This window comes from Entelurus aequoreus, linkage group LG13, assembly GCF_033978785.1.
Source record: "Entelurus aequoreus isolate RoL-2023_Sb linkage group LG13, RoL_Eaeq_v1.1, whole genome shotgun sequence".
In the NCBI taxonomy this organism is placed as follows: domain Eukaryota; kingdom Metazoa; phylum Chordata; class Actinopteri; order Syngnathiformes; family Syngnathidae; genus Entelurus; species Entelurus aequoreus.
In genome coordinates this window covers 11,312,109-11,328,461 of record NC_084743.1, presented here as the reverse complement: position 1 = coordinate 11,328,461, position 16,353 = coordinate 11,312,109, and the positions used below count along the sequence as shown (strand labels likewise).

The following is a 16,353-nucleotide window of genomic DNA, read 5'->3' as shown; positions in this document are numbered from 1 at the left end:
CTTGTTGGTTCTAATTATTTAGACATGTTTGGGAAATAAGCTCCTCTACGGTGGGGGCTTTCTTTGCTGGAGTAGGTTTTGCTGAAAGACTGAAGTACTTTGGGTGTGCGCCATGTCTAACACTAAGAACTGTTCAAATATACAACCTTAAAGTCTTTGCAAATTATATTTGACTAGAAAAGCACTCGGGGAGAGCAGACCACAGGCAAACCCTTTCTCCTAAAACAGTTGTTAATCCGGAAGGTGATCAGGATCCCTCCCAGAACGTAATCCTTATCCTATTCCTGAAAGTTTAATCAAAACGTGGCATAACCTTTTGAGCTGTCTGTAGCGGAATGAAAGACACCGAGTGAAGACTCCAGTCCGTCTCCACCAGCCGATGGGTTGAAGTCGGCAGATCACCCGTTATCACAATTCCAACTACAAAACCCCAAACCAAACAGAATACAATGATTTGCAAATCCTTTTCAACCTATATGTGTCATGTTCTGTGGTCTGGATTTTGTTTGGTTATGTTCTGTTCGGTTTAAGACTCCATAGTTCCTGTTTTTGTGCACTCTTGTTTGTTTTGTCACCATGGCGACTCATTAGTTTCACCTGTCTCATGTGTTGGACTCACGCACCTGTTTTTAATCATGACATTATCATTTAAGCCTGTAGTTGCCAGGTAGTCGGGCTGGCAACATTGATTCTCTTCATGCCATAGTTACTGACGTTCAATTCTTGTTCATAGTTCATGCTGCTCTGCTCACGTCGCAGTAAGTGTTTTTGTTTCATGTCCATAGTCTGTCTAAGTGCGAGTTTTTTTGTTTCCTTAGCCAAGTTGTGCCTCCGCTGTGAGCGCTTTTTGTTTGTACTTTTTTTGAGTAGAAATTAAATCATGTTCCTACCTTCTTCCGATGTCCGGTCGAGTCCGTTTGCATTCCGGGAAAATAATCCATGCAGTAAACTGCGAAAACCCCTCCGTCATGACAGAGGGGTTTTCTCAACTCCGTCATGACAGAGTGGTTTTCGCAGCTTACTGCATGGATTATTTTCCCGGGATGCAAACGGACTTGACCGGACATCGGAACTATGAACAAGAATTGGACGTCAGTAACTATGGCATGAAGAGAATCAATGTCGCCAGGCTGACTACCTGGCAACTACAGGCTTAAATAATAATGTCATGATTAAAAACAGGTGCGTGAGTCCAACACATGAGACAGGTGAAACTAATCAGTCGCCATGGTGACAAAACAAACAAGAGTGCTCAAAAACAGGAACTATGGAGTCTTAAACCGAACAGAACATAACCAAACAAAATCCAGACCATAGAACATGACAATATTCAGTTGATTAGACTGAAAATACACGATATTTAAACTTTTGTTATTATTTGCGGTCCTTATACACGCACCATAATAATACTGGTATGTTTAATGCGCGGACAATCCATCAAGCGGTGCGGCTTCATAGCTTACCGAAGTCATACTAAAAACATTTTGACAGATATTTCAGCGCCGTGTGTAATGTTCTATGTTCTCAATGTAACATTTAAAGTTTTGGTGTTGTTTACTGCCGTATCTCTTATGTGTGACTGCCATCTACTGGTCACACTTATGTACCAAATATAATAGCTTCGAGGTGGGTAAGCACAACCAGAATTATGCCGCTCATTAGGCGTACCGGGTTATAAGACGCACTGTCCATTTTTGAGACAATTAACCTTCCTCTTGTGTTAGCTTTCTGTTACCATCTCTTATGTTAACGGGTCGGTTTTGACCCATGTCTTAAATCAGCTGTAAAATACACTAAAACAATTATCTATCATCCAATTTGTTTCTCATCTCTTGGTTACCTTGTTAGGCTTCCTTATCCATGAAAATATTGGTTTTAATATTTTTGGTGTGGGCCATTGGGCCTTTTTTTTTTGTCAGTACAAGTACAAGAGAATCGTTTAAATAAATAAAAGGTTGTTGTGTCACCTGACTATAACTGAGGGGTATTAGAACACATCTCTTAGATACATTTGTTTAATTCTGTTTTTCATTTGAATAATTTTAACTACACTACCGTTCAAAAGTTTGGGGTCACCCAAACAATTTTGTGGAATAGCCTTCATTTCTAAGAACAAAAATAGACTGTCGAGTTTCAGATGAATGTTCTCTTTTTCTGGCCATTGTGAGCGTTTAATTGACCCCACAAATGTGATGCTCCAGAAACTCAATCTGCTCAAAGGAAGTTTAGTTTTGTAGCTTCTGTAACGAGCTAAAGTGTTTTCAGATGTGTGAACATGATTGCACAAGGGTTTTCTAATCATCAATTAGCCTTCTGAGCCAATGAGCAAACACATTGTACCATTAGAACACTGGAGTGATAGTTGCTGGAAATGGGCCTCTATACACCTATGTAGATATTGCACCAAAAACCAGACATTTGCAGCTAGAATAGTCATTTACCACATTAGCAATGTATAGTGTATTTCTTTAAAGTTAAGACTAGTTTAAAGTTATCTTCATTGAAAAGTACAGTGCTTTTCCTTCAAAAATAAGGACATTTATATGTGACCCCAAACTTTTGAACGGTAGTGGATAGTAACATCTATGGTGTTACGGGTCAATTTGGTATGACCTCCTCATCAGACTCATCAGATGTGTCTGTGTCCTCTGGATGATACTCCACATTGTCTTCCTCCTCAGAAACCTGTTCATCCGTATCACTATGCTGCTCTGTGTCCTCTCCCTCATTTTCACCAAAAATATTATCCAGAACTTCTCTCACTGTAAATCTTTTTTTCATTTTTGCATCCTGCCAATTGGAGATGTGCACTCTGCAAGTCACCAACTATATACTGAATTAACCTCACATGTCTGGACATGCCCCTCTTTGTTTGTTTTTATACTGGATAACAAGGTCAAATGAGAATCCCCTAAAGCTCACATGATTGGGAGAGGAGCTGGCTAGCAGTGTGTTCAGTTTTGGCTCTAATTATTGCTTTATAATCTTATTTTTATAACTGGGTCGAAACTGACCCTAACAACACCAAAATCATAATTTCAACCAGAACATTTTATAATTTAGTGAAAAAAAAAAAAGTTTTATTTTCTTGAAATAGAGGTTCCTGACAAAGTCAAAAAGCCTTGATGCAAACAAATAAATTTATGTGGTTCTTTTATGCATTTAAAAACTAAAACGGGTCGGTGCCGACCTTAGCACGAGACGAAGGTTAAAGGATTTTAAGTGTCCGAAAAATACGGTACATGTTATGTAGACCACGGGCTACAAAAAACAACATCCAAATATGACCCCTTTTAAATATTTCTACGTTTCTGTTTGAACCAAGAGAGCTTGGCTACACACCGATGCATCCGAGGTGACAGTGGAGGATAAACACCACCAAGAGTTTCCAGGCCCATTTTTTTTTTTATTCGTAGTTTTGGTCGCTCTCTCCTTCCATCACTCTGTCCTTTCGGGGCTACAGTATTTCTACTTGAGCTAACATCCCCTCCTTATATCCCTTCCCCCCCTCCCCCCAGGCGTTCTCTCTCGAGGTCTTTTACAAAGAGATGAAAAGCAAGTGGCTATCCTTAAGCCGGAGAGGTCCTTGATACGCTCTACACACACACCGCGTTATAATGGAGAGCAGGAACCTTCGTAGCTCGTCATTAATTCCTATGGCAGCACCTGCTGTGCATGCCTTTAAACACTTCCCATGAGCCGTGTGTGAATGAATGAATGTGTGTGAGTTTATGTTTCCAGCGCTCCTTGTCAAAAAGGGGCCGATAATTTAGTTTCCACTTACCGAACAGTGTCCCTTTCTTTGCGAATCGAGTGCCGCTCATCCAGGCGTCCATCCGTTCTTTGTTTTGCCAGACCGGGACAAAGCCTCCATTGAGACCCAATCATTCTAATAGCTGTCAATTGACCGGCAACCACCCCGGTGTTTTCAGGTGTTTGCCTATTCATCATCCCTCTGATCCGCCGGTGACATTCCTGAAAAGTGCCAAAACCCCAATGCGCATGATCAATGAGTTGTTGAATTCCAAAGGAATGACCCCCGCTTTCTTTGTCTCCTTTCCTCTCTCATCGCTTTCTTCCAGTGGAGGGAAAATGTAAGATAGCCATGAACGTTCCTGGTACACACTGAAATCTCTCAATACTTCCTAGATGCTTCCATTTCGTAGTAGTCTCCGCACGTTTCCATTAGAGGCGTAGGCATAGACGACGACTGCAGTCCTCACTTTGTAGAGCAACCGTTAGTCAAAGGGGTGGAAACAAACACTACGAGATTCTTCTCCTGGAACCCAGATAGTCCTCTCAAATTGCACATTTGGATCAAACGGTCCGTTTTCCAACACGACCACGGTTGATTGTCGAATTGGATTGAATTGAGTTTTCTTCGAGAGATCTGGTAGTGGGATTTTCCACCTTTATTTGTTTAGACTTCAGCATGAATTTGTCTGAATCTAAAACTTTGACGTATCAATGCCTACAGGATGGAGTTAACTGTTTTTTCTCTATTATCCTTCCCTACTTTTCCTTATTCTGCTTCCTTTCCCAAATGGCTTTTCTTCGGCCTCCTCACCCTCTAACTCCCTCTGTCTAAAACATGCGATCCTTTCCATCTCTCTCTGCCTTTTCTGCAATCTTTCTGCGGCATTGGCCTCTGCGGCTTTTGCTTCTACTCGCCTTCTCTCCTCTGTCCCTGCCCATGCTTTATCTTCCAGTGGGAGGAGATCAGTGGGGTGGATGAGCATTACACGCCCATCCGGACTTTCCAGGTGTGCAACGTGATGGAGTACAGTCAGAACAACTGGCTCCGCACCAACTGGATCCCCCGTCAGTCGGCCCAGAAGATCTACGTGGAGCTGAAATTCACTCTGAGGGACTGCAACTCCATCCCCTTGGTCCTGGGCACGTGCAAGGAGACCTTCAACCTTCTTTACCAGGAGACCGACGACGACCAAGGCACTCACTTCCGGGAACACCTGTTCACCAAGATCGACACCATCGCCGCGGACGAGAGTTTCACCCAGATGGACCTGGGCGACCGCATCCTGAAACTGAACACCGAGGTGCGCGAGGTGGGCCCCATGACCAAGAAGGGCTTCTACCTGGCTTTCCAGGACGTGGGCGCCTGCGTAGCTTTAGTCTCGGTGAGGGTTTACTTCAAAAAGTGCCCGAACACGGTGAAGAACCTCGCCTCCTTTCCTGACACCGTGCCCGTGGACTCTCAGTCGTTGGTGGAAGTCAAAGGTTCCTGTGTCAATCACTCCAAGGAGGAGGAGCCGCCGCGGATGTACTGCAGCACGGACGGGGAGTGGCTGGTGCCGATTGGAAAGTGCCTGTGCAACCCGGGCTATGAAGAACGAAGCAACACCTGTCAAAGTAAGACCCAGCTTACATCTTACAATGTTTCATTTACATTCCTGGGTTTTATTGAAACGTTTGATGTGGATCCTCTCACACCTCATACTTGTCAGCCCAGAACCTTCAGAACATCAAATGTCCACTCTCTACGCAGGCATGTGTGTTTTTAAGTGCATGCATGTGCATCCTGCGTGTGTAAGCCTGCAAAAGAACCCCACAAACCCAAAAGTGGGGGTGGGCGAATCGGCAGTCCCACATTTATTTTTCCGTACGCGTGTGATGTGTTATCCAGGTCTTGGCTGGAGTGTTCAGCACCCGGTAGTTTAATGGTAAGCTTCTCCGCATCACGTCGTTAACTCGGGGAAGATCTGAGCCTAAGGACGTACGGATGGAAGTGATAACACGGAATAAAGAAGAGGGTCAGAGAGTGGATGGTGAAAAATGAAATAGCTGCGGTGGTACGTGTGGGTGTTGTTGGAGACAAGGGTGAGTCGGCATTAAATCAAGTCTGTGGGTGCTCACTTTCAAATGTATTGGCGGAGGTTTTCAAAGGTTTTCTGGCCAGCTAACTGTGGTTGCAGGTCTGCTAACATCATCATCACAAATGTTTTGCAACCAACTGATATGAGTTGTTGTATAATGTGTAGGTGTGTAATTGTTTGGTTGTCAAATGTTAAGGTGGTATTATTAAATATGTGTGATTGTTTTATTGTCAAATGTTAAGGTGGCATTTTTAAATAAGTGTATAATTGTTTGGTTGTCAAATGTTATGGAGGTATTATTAAATATGTGTAATTGTTTTGTTGTCAAATGTTAAGGTGGTATTATTGAATAAGTATAATTGTTTTGTTGTCAACTGTTGAGGTGGTATTATTAAATAAATGTATAATTGTTTTGTTGTAAAATGTTAAGGTAGTATTATTAATTAGGTGTAGAATTATTTGGTTGTCAAATGTTAAGGTGTTATTAATAAATAAGTGTAGAGTTGTTTTGTTGTCAAATGTTAAGGTGGTATTATTAAATACATGTATAATTGTTTGGTTGTCAAATGTTAAGGTGGTATTACTAAATAGGTGTATAATTGTTTGGTTGTCAAATGTTAAGGTGGATTAATAAATAAGTGTATAATTGTTTTGTTGTCAAATGTTAAGGTGGTATTATTAAATAAGTGTATAATTGTTTTGTTGTCAAATGTTAAGGTGGTATTATTAAATATGTGTATAATTGTTTGGTTGTCAAATGTTAAGGTGGTATTAAATACATGTTTAATTGTTTGGCTGTCAAATGTTAAGGTGGTATTATTAAATAAGTGTATAATTGTTTTGTTGTCAAATGTTAAGGCAGTAATATTAAATAGGTGTTAAATTGTTTGGTTGTCACATGTTAAGGTGGTATTATTAAATAAGTATAATTGTTTTCTTGTCAAATGTTAAGGTGGTATTTTTAAATGAGTGTATAATTGTTTTGTTGTCAAAAGTTAAGGTGGTATTATTAAATACGTGTATAATTGTTTGGCTGTCAAATGTTAAGGTGGTATTATTAAATAAGTGTATAATTGTTTTGTTGTCAAATGTTAAGGCGGTAATATTAAATAGTTGTATAATTTTTGGTTGTCAAATGTTAAGGTGGTATTATTAAATACATATTTAATTGATTTGTTGTCAAATGTTAAGGTGGTATTTTTAAATAAGTGTATAATTATTTTGATGTCAAATGTTAAGGTAGTATTATTAGATAGGTGTATAATTGTTTGGTGAACAAATGTTAAGGTAGTATTATTAAATAGGTGTATCATTGTTTGGTGGTCAAATGTTAAGGTGGTATTTTTAAATACGTTTATAATTGTTTTGTTGTCAAATGTTAAGGTGGTATTTTTAAATGAGTGTATAATTGTTTGGCTGTCAAATGTTAAGATGGTATTATTAAATAAGTGTATAATTGTTTTGTTGTCAAAAGTTAAGGCGGTAATATAAAATAAGTGTATAATTGTTTGGTTGTCAAATGTTAAGGTGGTATTATTAAATAAATATTTAATTGTTTTGTTGTCAAATGTTAAGGTGGTATTACTAAATAGGTGTATAATTGTTTGGTTGTCAAATGTTAAGGTGGTATTATTAAATAAGTGTATGGTGGTTTGATTTGGGACTGGATAGCTCCTGAAACAAGGTGGATGTGCACAGCAGGGGGTCTCAATGTCACTTTACCTGGAGTCTGCTGGAGGTAGCGGCCCAGCATCACGTTTTAACCACTGACAATGTGTCACTGACAATGTGTGTCACTGACAATGTGTGTCACTGACAATGTGTATCACTGACAATGTGTGTCAGCTACTTCTCCCAGCATCTTCTAGCTATGGTAGACCTTAAGTCAAAAATAATGTAAAATGTGTGACATTGTTGCTTCCTTGCTTAAAGGAACTTAAAGGAGCTCTTTGTTCCGCCCAATGTTTGTTTGTTGTGCTGTCATTTCTGTTTGCACCCTTGTTGTAGTAGTCCTAGTCTAGTGGCTTCCAAGACTGCCGTGATATATTTAAATGAAGGAGCGCGGGCCGCAATTGCACTAAACTATGCAGATAAGTAGAGGGCCATAAAACATGGGCCCGGGCGGCACAGATGACCCACGGGCCGCAGGTTTCCAACCCCTAAAGTACATACAGTATGTCATAATAGCAGGTCTTTGTTGACACATTTACGTTCATATTTCTTCAGATTCCCCTCGAAATGTCACTTTCTATATATTATTAAAGTGTTTTTTTTTAAATGCTGGGTGGGCCTCTTCTGGCTTGGACCCAGCAGATTGAGAAAAATAAAGAAAACAAACCCTACAAGCTAACTTCAATAATGTCCACGGTGAAATCAGTTGGTTTCAGTTTTCTATAGAGAGCAAAAAGCTTCACAAAATATGCTTCAGAAAATCAGTTTTCTCCAGGGATGGAGGACCCTAACTTTATTGTATCTTCTGAGTAGATGTTCACAGTTGTAGACTTGGACAAACCCAAAAATAATACAAAATAGTAACTGATGGAGACTCTGACATTCCCATTGGGACTAAGCAACCATGTGGGGTCAGAGTTCCAGTGTACTCTCGCACAACACAATGCAAACTGTATAAATGTTCACTCTCGTTACCATAGCACATTTGTTTTCCTCACAGTCAAATACATTTCTAAAATATCAGTTCAGCATATGAAAAAAAAGTGCCTTATTCAACCCAGTGGTTGTTAATTATTTCCTGTCATTATCCTCCGAACTAGTTTGAACCCCCTTATTATTTTTGATAACTTGATAGTAATTATGGATTTATCCGTACAACACACTGTGTGAGATACATTATATATATATATATATATATATATATATATATATATATATATATATATATATATATATATATATATATATATATATATATATATATATATATATATATATATATATATATATATATATATATATATATATATATATATATAATTGTTTTATGATAAAATATAAAATATAAAAAAATAATTTAAAAAAATATATATATACTGTATACATATACAGGATATATATTTTATATTTATTTTTTATTTTTATTTATTTCTGGGACCATGGACTTCTAGCAGTCTCACTCTCCACGCAGATAGACACACACACACACACACACACACACACACACACACACACACACACACACACACACATATATATATATATATATATATATATATATATATATATATATATATATATATATATATATATATATATATATATATATATATATATATATATATATATATATATATATATATATATATATATATATATATATATCTATATATATATATGTATATATATATATATATATATATATATATATATATAGATATCTCTATATATATATATATATATATATATATATATATATATAGATATCTCTATATATATATATATATATATATATATATATATATATATATATATATATATATATATATATATATATATATATATATATATATATATATACACACGTGTTACATTTTATACACACACACACACACACACATATATATATATATATATATATATATATATATATATATATATATATATATATATATATATATATATATATATATATATATATATATATATATATATATATATATATATATATATATATATATATATATATATATATATATATATATATATAATTGTTTTATAATAAAATATATAATATAAAAAAATAATTTAAAAAATATATATATACTGTATACATATACAGGATATATATTTTTTATTTATTTTTTATTTTTATTTATTTCTGGGACCGTGGACTTCTAGCAGTCTCACTCTCCACGCAGATAGACACACACACACACACACACACACACACACACACACATATATATATATATATATATATATATATATATATATATATATATATATATATATATATATATATATATATATATATATATATATATATATTTATATATATATACATATATGAGTCACATTTGATAAATATACACGCACACACACACATATATATATATATATATATATATATATATATATATATATATATATATATATATATATATATATATATATATATATATATATATATGAGTCACATTTGATAAATATACACACACACACACACACATATATATATACATATATATATATATATATATATATATATATATATATATATATATATATATATATATATATATATATATACATATATATATATATATATATATATATATATATATATATATATATATATATATATATATATATATATATAATCTACATAGACTCCTTTTTTGTGTCATTTCTGTCTCAAATTCAAACACAAATCTCTTCACCTAAGTTAACTCTTCTTATTTTTTTTTTTGTTTGTTTATAAGAACCATTAAAAAAAACCTCCATGCAACCAGAAAGAGCTTTTTTAACATCTAACCTGTTTGGAAAAAAAGTTCTGCTGTAATTATCATACCAAATAATACATTGTAAGAATCGGTTCTAATTGAGACTGCTCTTGACTCAAATGGTCACCAAAGTCATGGAAAGGGATTGAATAGTTAGATGGCCAATTATTCACATCCCTATTTCTTACTAGGTCTACTGGGTAAAACCTGCTGATTAGATGAAGCACTGCCGCCCCCTAGCTGCAGGCTTGTGTATCGCTCTAACATGAATACTAGACACTGACCTCACCACTATTGTAGCAACACTGCTTTAACCAAAGCCATCACAGCTTAATATCCACTCATGTCATTTCTCACATCCTCAGTCTGATGACCAAACCTCCATGCTCACTTCTGCCTTCCAAAGACATCTTTTGGAAAGTCCGAGACTAAACATGTCACCGGTTTGCAGAAACATACAATTCTATTCTGGCTCCATTCCTGGTTTTCTTGTACGATCCTCTGGTTCATGCATATGTATGTAGGTTTTTTTTGTTTGAAATGAAAAGCAAAAGTATTTGCAGACGCAGCGTGTGCCATAAAAGCCTGCAGTGGTGTTGGATGTGGCTGGCAGCTGTGGTTGATGTCATGCTATATCTTCTGTCTACTACATGTTGCCAACTATCTGCACGCTAGCGTCTTTCTCTTCAGGCTTTTCTTAGATAGCAGACAATGTCCACAGCTCTGCATTCTGCTCACAAACTCTGTCCCGTTTATGCACTTTTTGAAGCTGGGCCCCATGTTTATTAAAGATCAAAGTGAGTGTACTGGGTCAAACCCCTGCTGGTGGGGCCAAGGGAACTTCTTTTCTGGGACCATGGACTTCTAGCAGTCTCACTCTCCACGCAGATAGAGGTCATGAAATGTAGACTTGTTCACAACAGATACATGGAAATGATCATTCGGCGTGTGAATCTTTGGGTAACCTTTGGATTTTTATTTTTTTTGTATTGATTTTTGAAAATTATAAATCGATTTAGAATTGGAATGAATAATAATTGTGATACATGTTTGAAACTTGCCTAAAAACATATATTTTTTAGATTTTTTTAGATTCTTTCAGATTTTTTTTAGATTTTTTTAGATTTCTTTTACATTTTGTTAGATTTTTTTAGATTTTTTTAGATTTTTTTTTCTGGGACCATGGACTTCTAGCAGTCTCACTCTCCCCACAGATGAATCTTTGGGTAACCTTTAGAATTAAAAAAAAAAAAAATGTTGTATTGATTTTTGAAAATTATAAATCGATTTAGAATCAGAATTAATAAGAATTGTGATACATGTTTGAAACATGCCTAAAGATCTATTTTTATTTTATTTATTTATTTTTTTTTTTTGGGACCATGGCCTTCTAGCAGTCTCACTCCCCACGCAGATAGAGGCGTGTGAATCTTTGGGTAACCTTTGGAATTTATTTTTTTTGTATTGATTTTTGAAAATTATAAATCGATTTATAATTGGAATGAATAAGAATTGTGATACATGTTTGAAACATGCCTACAAACATTTAGATTTTTTTTAGATTTTTTTAGATTTTTTTAGATTTTTTTAGATTTTTTTAGATTTTTTTAGATTTTTTTTTTTCTGGGACCATGGACTTCTAGCAGTCTCACTCTCCCCACAGATGAATCTTTGGGTAACCTTTAGAATTAAAAAAAAAAAATGTTGTATTGATTTTTGAAAATTATAAATCGATTTAGAATCAGAATTAATAAGAATTGTGATACATGTTTGAAACATGTCTAAAGATGTATTTTTATTTATTTTTTTATTTTTATTTATTTATTTTTTTTTGGGACCATGGCCTTCTAGCAGTCTCACTCTCCACGCAGATAGAGGCGTGTGAATCTTTGGGTAACCTTTGGAATTTATTTTTTTTGTATTGATTTTTGAAAATTATAAATCGATTTAGAATTGGAATGAATAAGAATTGTGATACATGTTTGAAACATGCCTACAAACATTTAGATTTTTTTAGATTTTTTTTAGAATTTTTTAGATTTTTTTAGATTTTTTTAGATTTTTTTTTTTTCTGGGACCATGGACTTCTAGCAGTCTCACTCTCCACGCAGATGAATCTTTGGGTAACCTTTAGAATGTTTTGTATTTTTTTTTTGTATTGATTTTTGAAAATTATAAATCGATTTAGAATCAGAATTAATAAGAATTGTGATACATGTTTGAAACATGCCTAAAGATGTATTTTTTTATATATATTTTTTTTCTGGGACCATGGCCTTCTAGCAGTCTCACTCTCCATGCAGATAGAGGTCATGAAATGTAGACTTGTTCACAACAGATACATGGAAATGATCATTCTGCGTGTGAATCTTTGGGTAGCCAACAATTCGATCCTGTTCTGATTGATTCTTAATTGATTCTCGCAATGTATTATTTGGGACTGTTATAATGAAACTTTATCAAAACAGGTTAAAAGTTCCAAAAATTCCTTCTAGTTGGGCCTCAAAACATATTTTGGAAAATTGATTCTCAAAATTATATATATATTTTTTTGTATTGATTTTTGAAAATTACGAATCTATTTAGAATTGAGATGAATAATAACTGTGATACATGTTAGAAACGTGCCTAAAACAATTTGTTTTAGAAATTGTTTTTGGTAAATTAAAAAAAAAAACACAATAATATATATATATATATATATATATATATATATATATATATATATATATACACAGTATATATATTTATTTTTTATTTTTTAATTTTTCTGGGACCATGGACTTCTAGCAGTCTCACTCTCCACGCAGATAGAGGTCATGAAATGTAGACTTGTTCACAACAGATTAAATAGGTGTGTCATTGTTTTGTTGCCAAATATTAAGGTGGTATTATTAAATAAGTGTGTAATTGTTTTGTTGTCAAATTTTAAGGTGGTATTATTAAATAAGTGTAATATTGTTTTGTTGTCAAATGTTAAGGTGACATTATTAAATAGGTGTAATATTGTTTTGTTGACAAATGTTAAGGTGATATTATTAAATAGGTGTATACTTGTTTTGTTGTCAAATGTTAAGGTGGTATTATTAAATAAGTGTATGATTGTTTTGTTGTCAAATGTTAAGGTGGTAATATTAAATAAATGTATTATTGTTTTGTTGTCAAATGTTAAGGTGGTAATATTAAATAAGTGTATGATTGTTTTGTTGTCAAATGTTAAGGTGGTAATATTAAATAAGTGTATGATTGTTTTGTTGTCAAATGTTAAGGTGGTAATATTACATAAGTGTATAATTATTTTGTTGTCAAATGTTAAGGTGGTATTATTAAATAGGTGTATAATCGTTTTGTTGTCAAATGTTAAGGTGGTATTATTAAATAAGTGTATAATTGTCTTGTCGTCAAATGTTAAGGTGGTATTATTAAATAATTGTATAATTGTTTTGTTGTCAAATGTTAAGGTGGTGTTATTAAATAATTGTATAATTGTTTTGTTGTCAAATGTTAAGGTGGTATTATTAAATAATTGTATAATTGTTTTGTTGTCAAATGTTAAGGTGGTATTATCAAATATTTGTATAATTGTTTTGTTGTCAAATGTTAAGGTGGTATTATTAAATAATTGTATAATTGTTTTGTTGTCAAATGTTAAGGTGGTATTATCAAATAATTGTATAATGGTTTTGTTGTCAAATGTTAAGGTGGTATTATTAAATAATTGTATAATTGTTTTGTTGTCAGATGTTAAGGTGGTATTATTAAATAAGTGTATGATTGTTTTGTTGTCAAATGTTAAGGTGGTATTACTAAATAGGTGTATAATTGTTTTGTTGTCAAATGTTAAGGTGGTGTTATTAAATAGTTGTATGATTGTGTTGTTGTCAAATGTTAAGGTGGTATTATTAAATAAGTGTATGATTGTTTTGTTGTCAAATGTAAAGGTGATATTATTAAATAAGTGTATGATTGTTTTGTTGTCAAATGTTAAGGTGGTATTATTAAATAAGTGTATGATTGTTTTGTTGTCAAATGTTAAGGTGGTAATATTAAATAAATGTATTATTGTTTTGTTGTCAAATGTTAAGGTGGTAATATTAAATAAGTGTATGATTGTTTTGTTGTCAAATGTTAAGGTGGTATTACTAAATAGGTGTATAATTGTTTTGTTGTCAAATGTTAAGGTGGTATTATTAAATAGGTGTATGATTGTGTTGTTGTCAAATGTTAAGGTGGTATTATTAAATAGTTGTATAATCGTTTTGTTGTCAAATGTTAAGGTGATATTATTAAATAAGTGTATGATTGTTTTGTTGTCAAATGTTAAGGTGGTATTATTAAATAAGTGTATGATTGTTTTGTTGTCAAATGTTAAAGTGGTATTATTAAATAGGTGTATAATTGTTTTGTTGTCAAACGTTAAGGTGGTATTATTAAATATGTGTATAATTGTTTTGTTGTTAAATGTTAAGGTGGTATTATTAAATAGGTGTATAATTGTTTTGTTGTCAAATGTTAAGGTGGTATTGTTAAATAAGTGTATACTTGTTTTGTTGTCAAATGTTAAGGTGGTATTATTAAATAGGTGTACAATTGTTTTGTTGTCAAATGTTAAGGTGGTATTATTAAATAGGTGCCAGTATCTAGCAGGGAATTATCTTATGTCCTTGAACATAAAGTCATGTCCATGGAATGAGATCTGCTCGGTCCAGAGGTGGCAATACCTCCCTGAAACAATGTCGTTTGGTAATAAATACTTTATTTTGCCAACAAGTGGACAACTTGTTTCCAACCCCGGCCCCCAGGAGCCGAGCGGTTATTTCACTTCCTACCGCCCTGTGGATTCTGCGAATGTTTGGACGCATGGGACAATCTCTTATTGAATTCGGGGTGCTCTAATGGACTCTAATAAGGTCTAATGTTACGCCCGGGTGGGACAGCTGCATCAACAGCCCCCACGTGCAGCCACCCCGGGCCCCCGTGCACTACTTGGTGCCCAGACCCTGTGTGCGAACAGACTGATGGCTGCACCGGGTTAGGGCCCCTTGCAGACCAGACAGTGGGACACATATTTACAATAGAGAAGACAGCTAAAAGTGATACATCCCAGCACGTGTACGCCGTATATTACCCGACGACAATAGCGGGTCCTGGGATTAAAGCGGCCTATCAGAGTTGGCCGCTCCTTATCAACTCCCAGTCTGTCCCAGCGCTGAAGAGGTGGTGCTCGTACGCGTTTCCATCTGGATGCGGTCTTTTTGTGTCTGTTTGTGACGGAATATTTTGAATATTTGGTCAGATGACGGAGTGTTATGAGAGCGGCCTCTCGGCGGAGAATATGAGGCCAGATCTAATCTAGCTAAGTCGCTCTTTCATCCGTCACCACAACACGCTGGAGCAGGTGAAGCCACTTCTGGCCAGCTTCAGTGTGAAATTCCTGCCGCCCTAATTTGATCCTAAAACAGCAAACGGATGTCTGTAAGTAGTGTGTGTGTGTGTGTGGGTGTGGGTGGGTGTGTGTGTGTGTGTGGGGGTGTGGGTGTGTGCGTGTGGGTGTGAGAGAGAGTGTATTTCTACCCTTCTTGAGACGTCAACAAGGAAAAGTACCGTCCATATGAACAAGTTAGGACTGAAATCATGGTCCTAATACAGAAAATTATTGCATCTGACAGAGAGCCAAATACTAGAGTCCGTGAACATTGCTCCAAAGTCAGGATTTTTTGTTGTTGATTTAATGTGCATACAAACGTAAACATTGACAGGTGCAAAGGCAGCAATATATGACAAAAAAAGACTGCAGTTAAAGAAGGACTTGCCTATGTATCCATCTTTGGTCAACGTATGAAATAACAAGTGTGTGTAAGAAATTGAAATGCGCCCCCTCTGGCCAAAATGAATACAATAAATATGTATAGAGACATACTGTAATAACTTCAAGTAAATCATGAAGATTAAAAACCAATTACAAACAAAAAAATGAAAATAAAAAATAACTAAAAGGTTACCTTTTTTATATTTATATATATATATATATATTTGTATATATATATATATATATATTTGTA

The 16,353-nt window shown here is 34.5% G+C and overlaps 2 protein-coding genes across 2 annotated transcripts in view; one reads left to right on the top strand and one right to left on the bottom strand.

The window, feature by feature from the left end:
* LOC133663173 (ephrin type-A receptor 3-like) overlaps positions 1 to 16,353 on the bottom strand; it is an 843,338-nt gene that overhangs the window by 104,700 nt on the left and 722,285 nt on the right. The gene's annotated exons all lie outside the window — the stretch shown is intronic.
* Positions 1 to 16,353, top strand: part of LOC133663172 (ephrin type-A receptor 3-like) — a 168,763-nt gene that overhangs the window by 31,803 nt on the left and 120,607 nt on the right. The window contains exon 3 of the mRNA XM_062067452.1: positions 4,710 to 5,370. Coding sequence (XP_061923436.1) covers positions 4,710 to 5,370 — 661 coding nt within the window. The remainder of the gene's footprint in view (positions 1 to 4,709; positions 5,371 to 16,353) is intronic.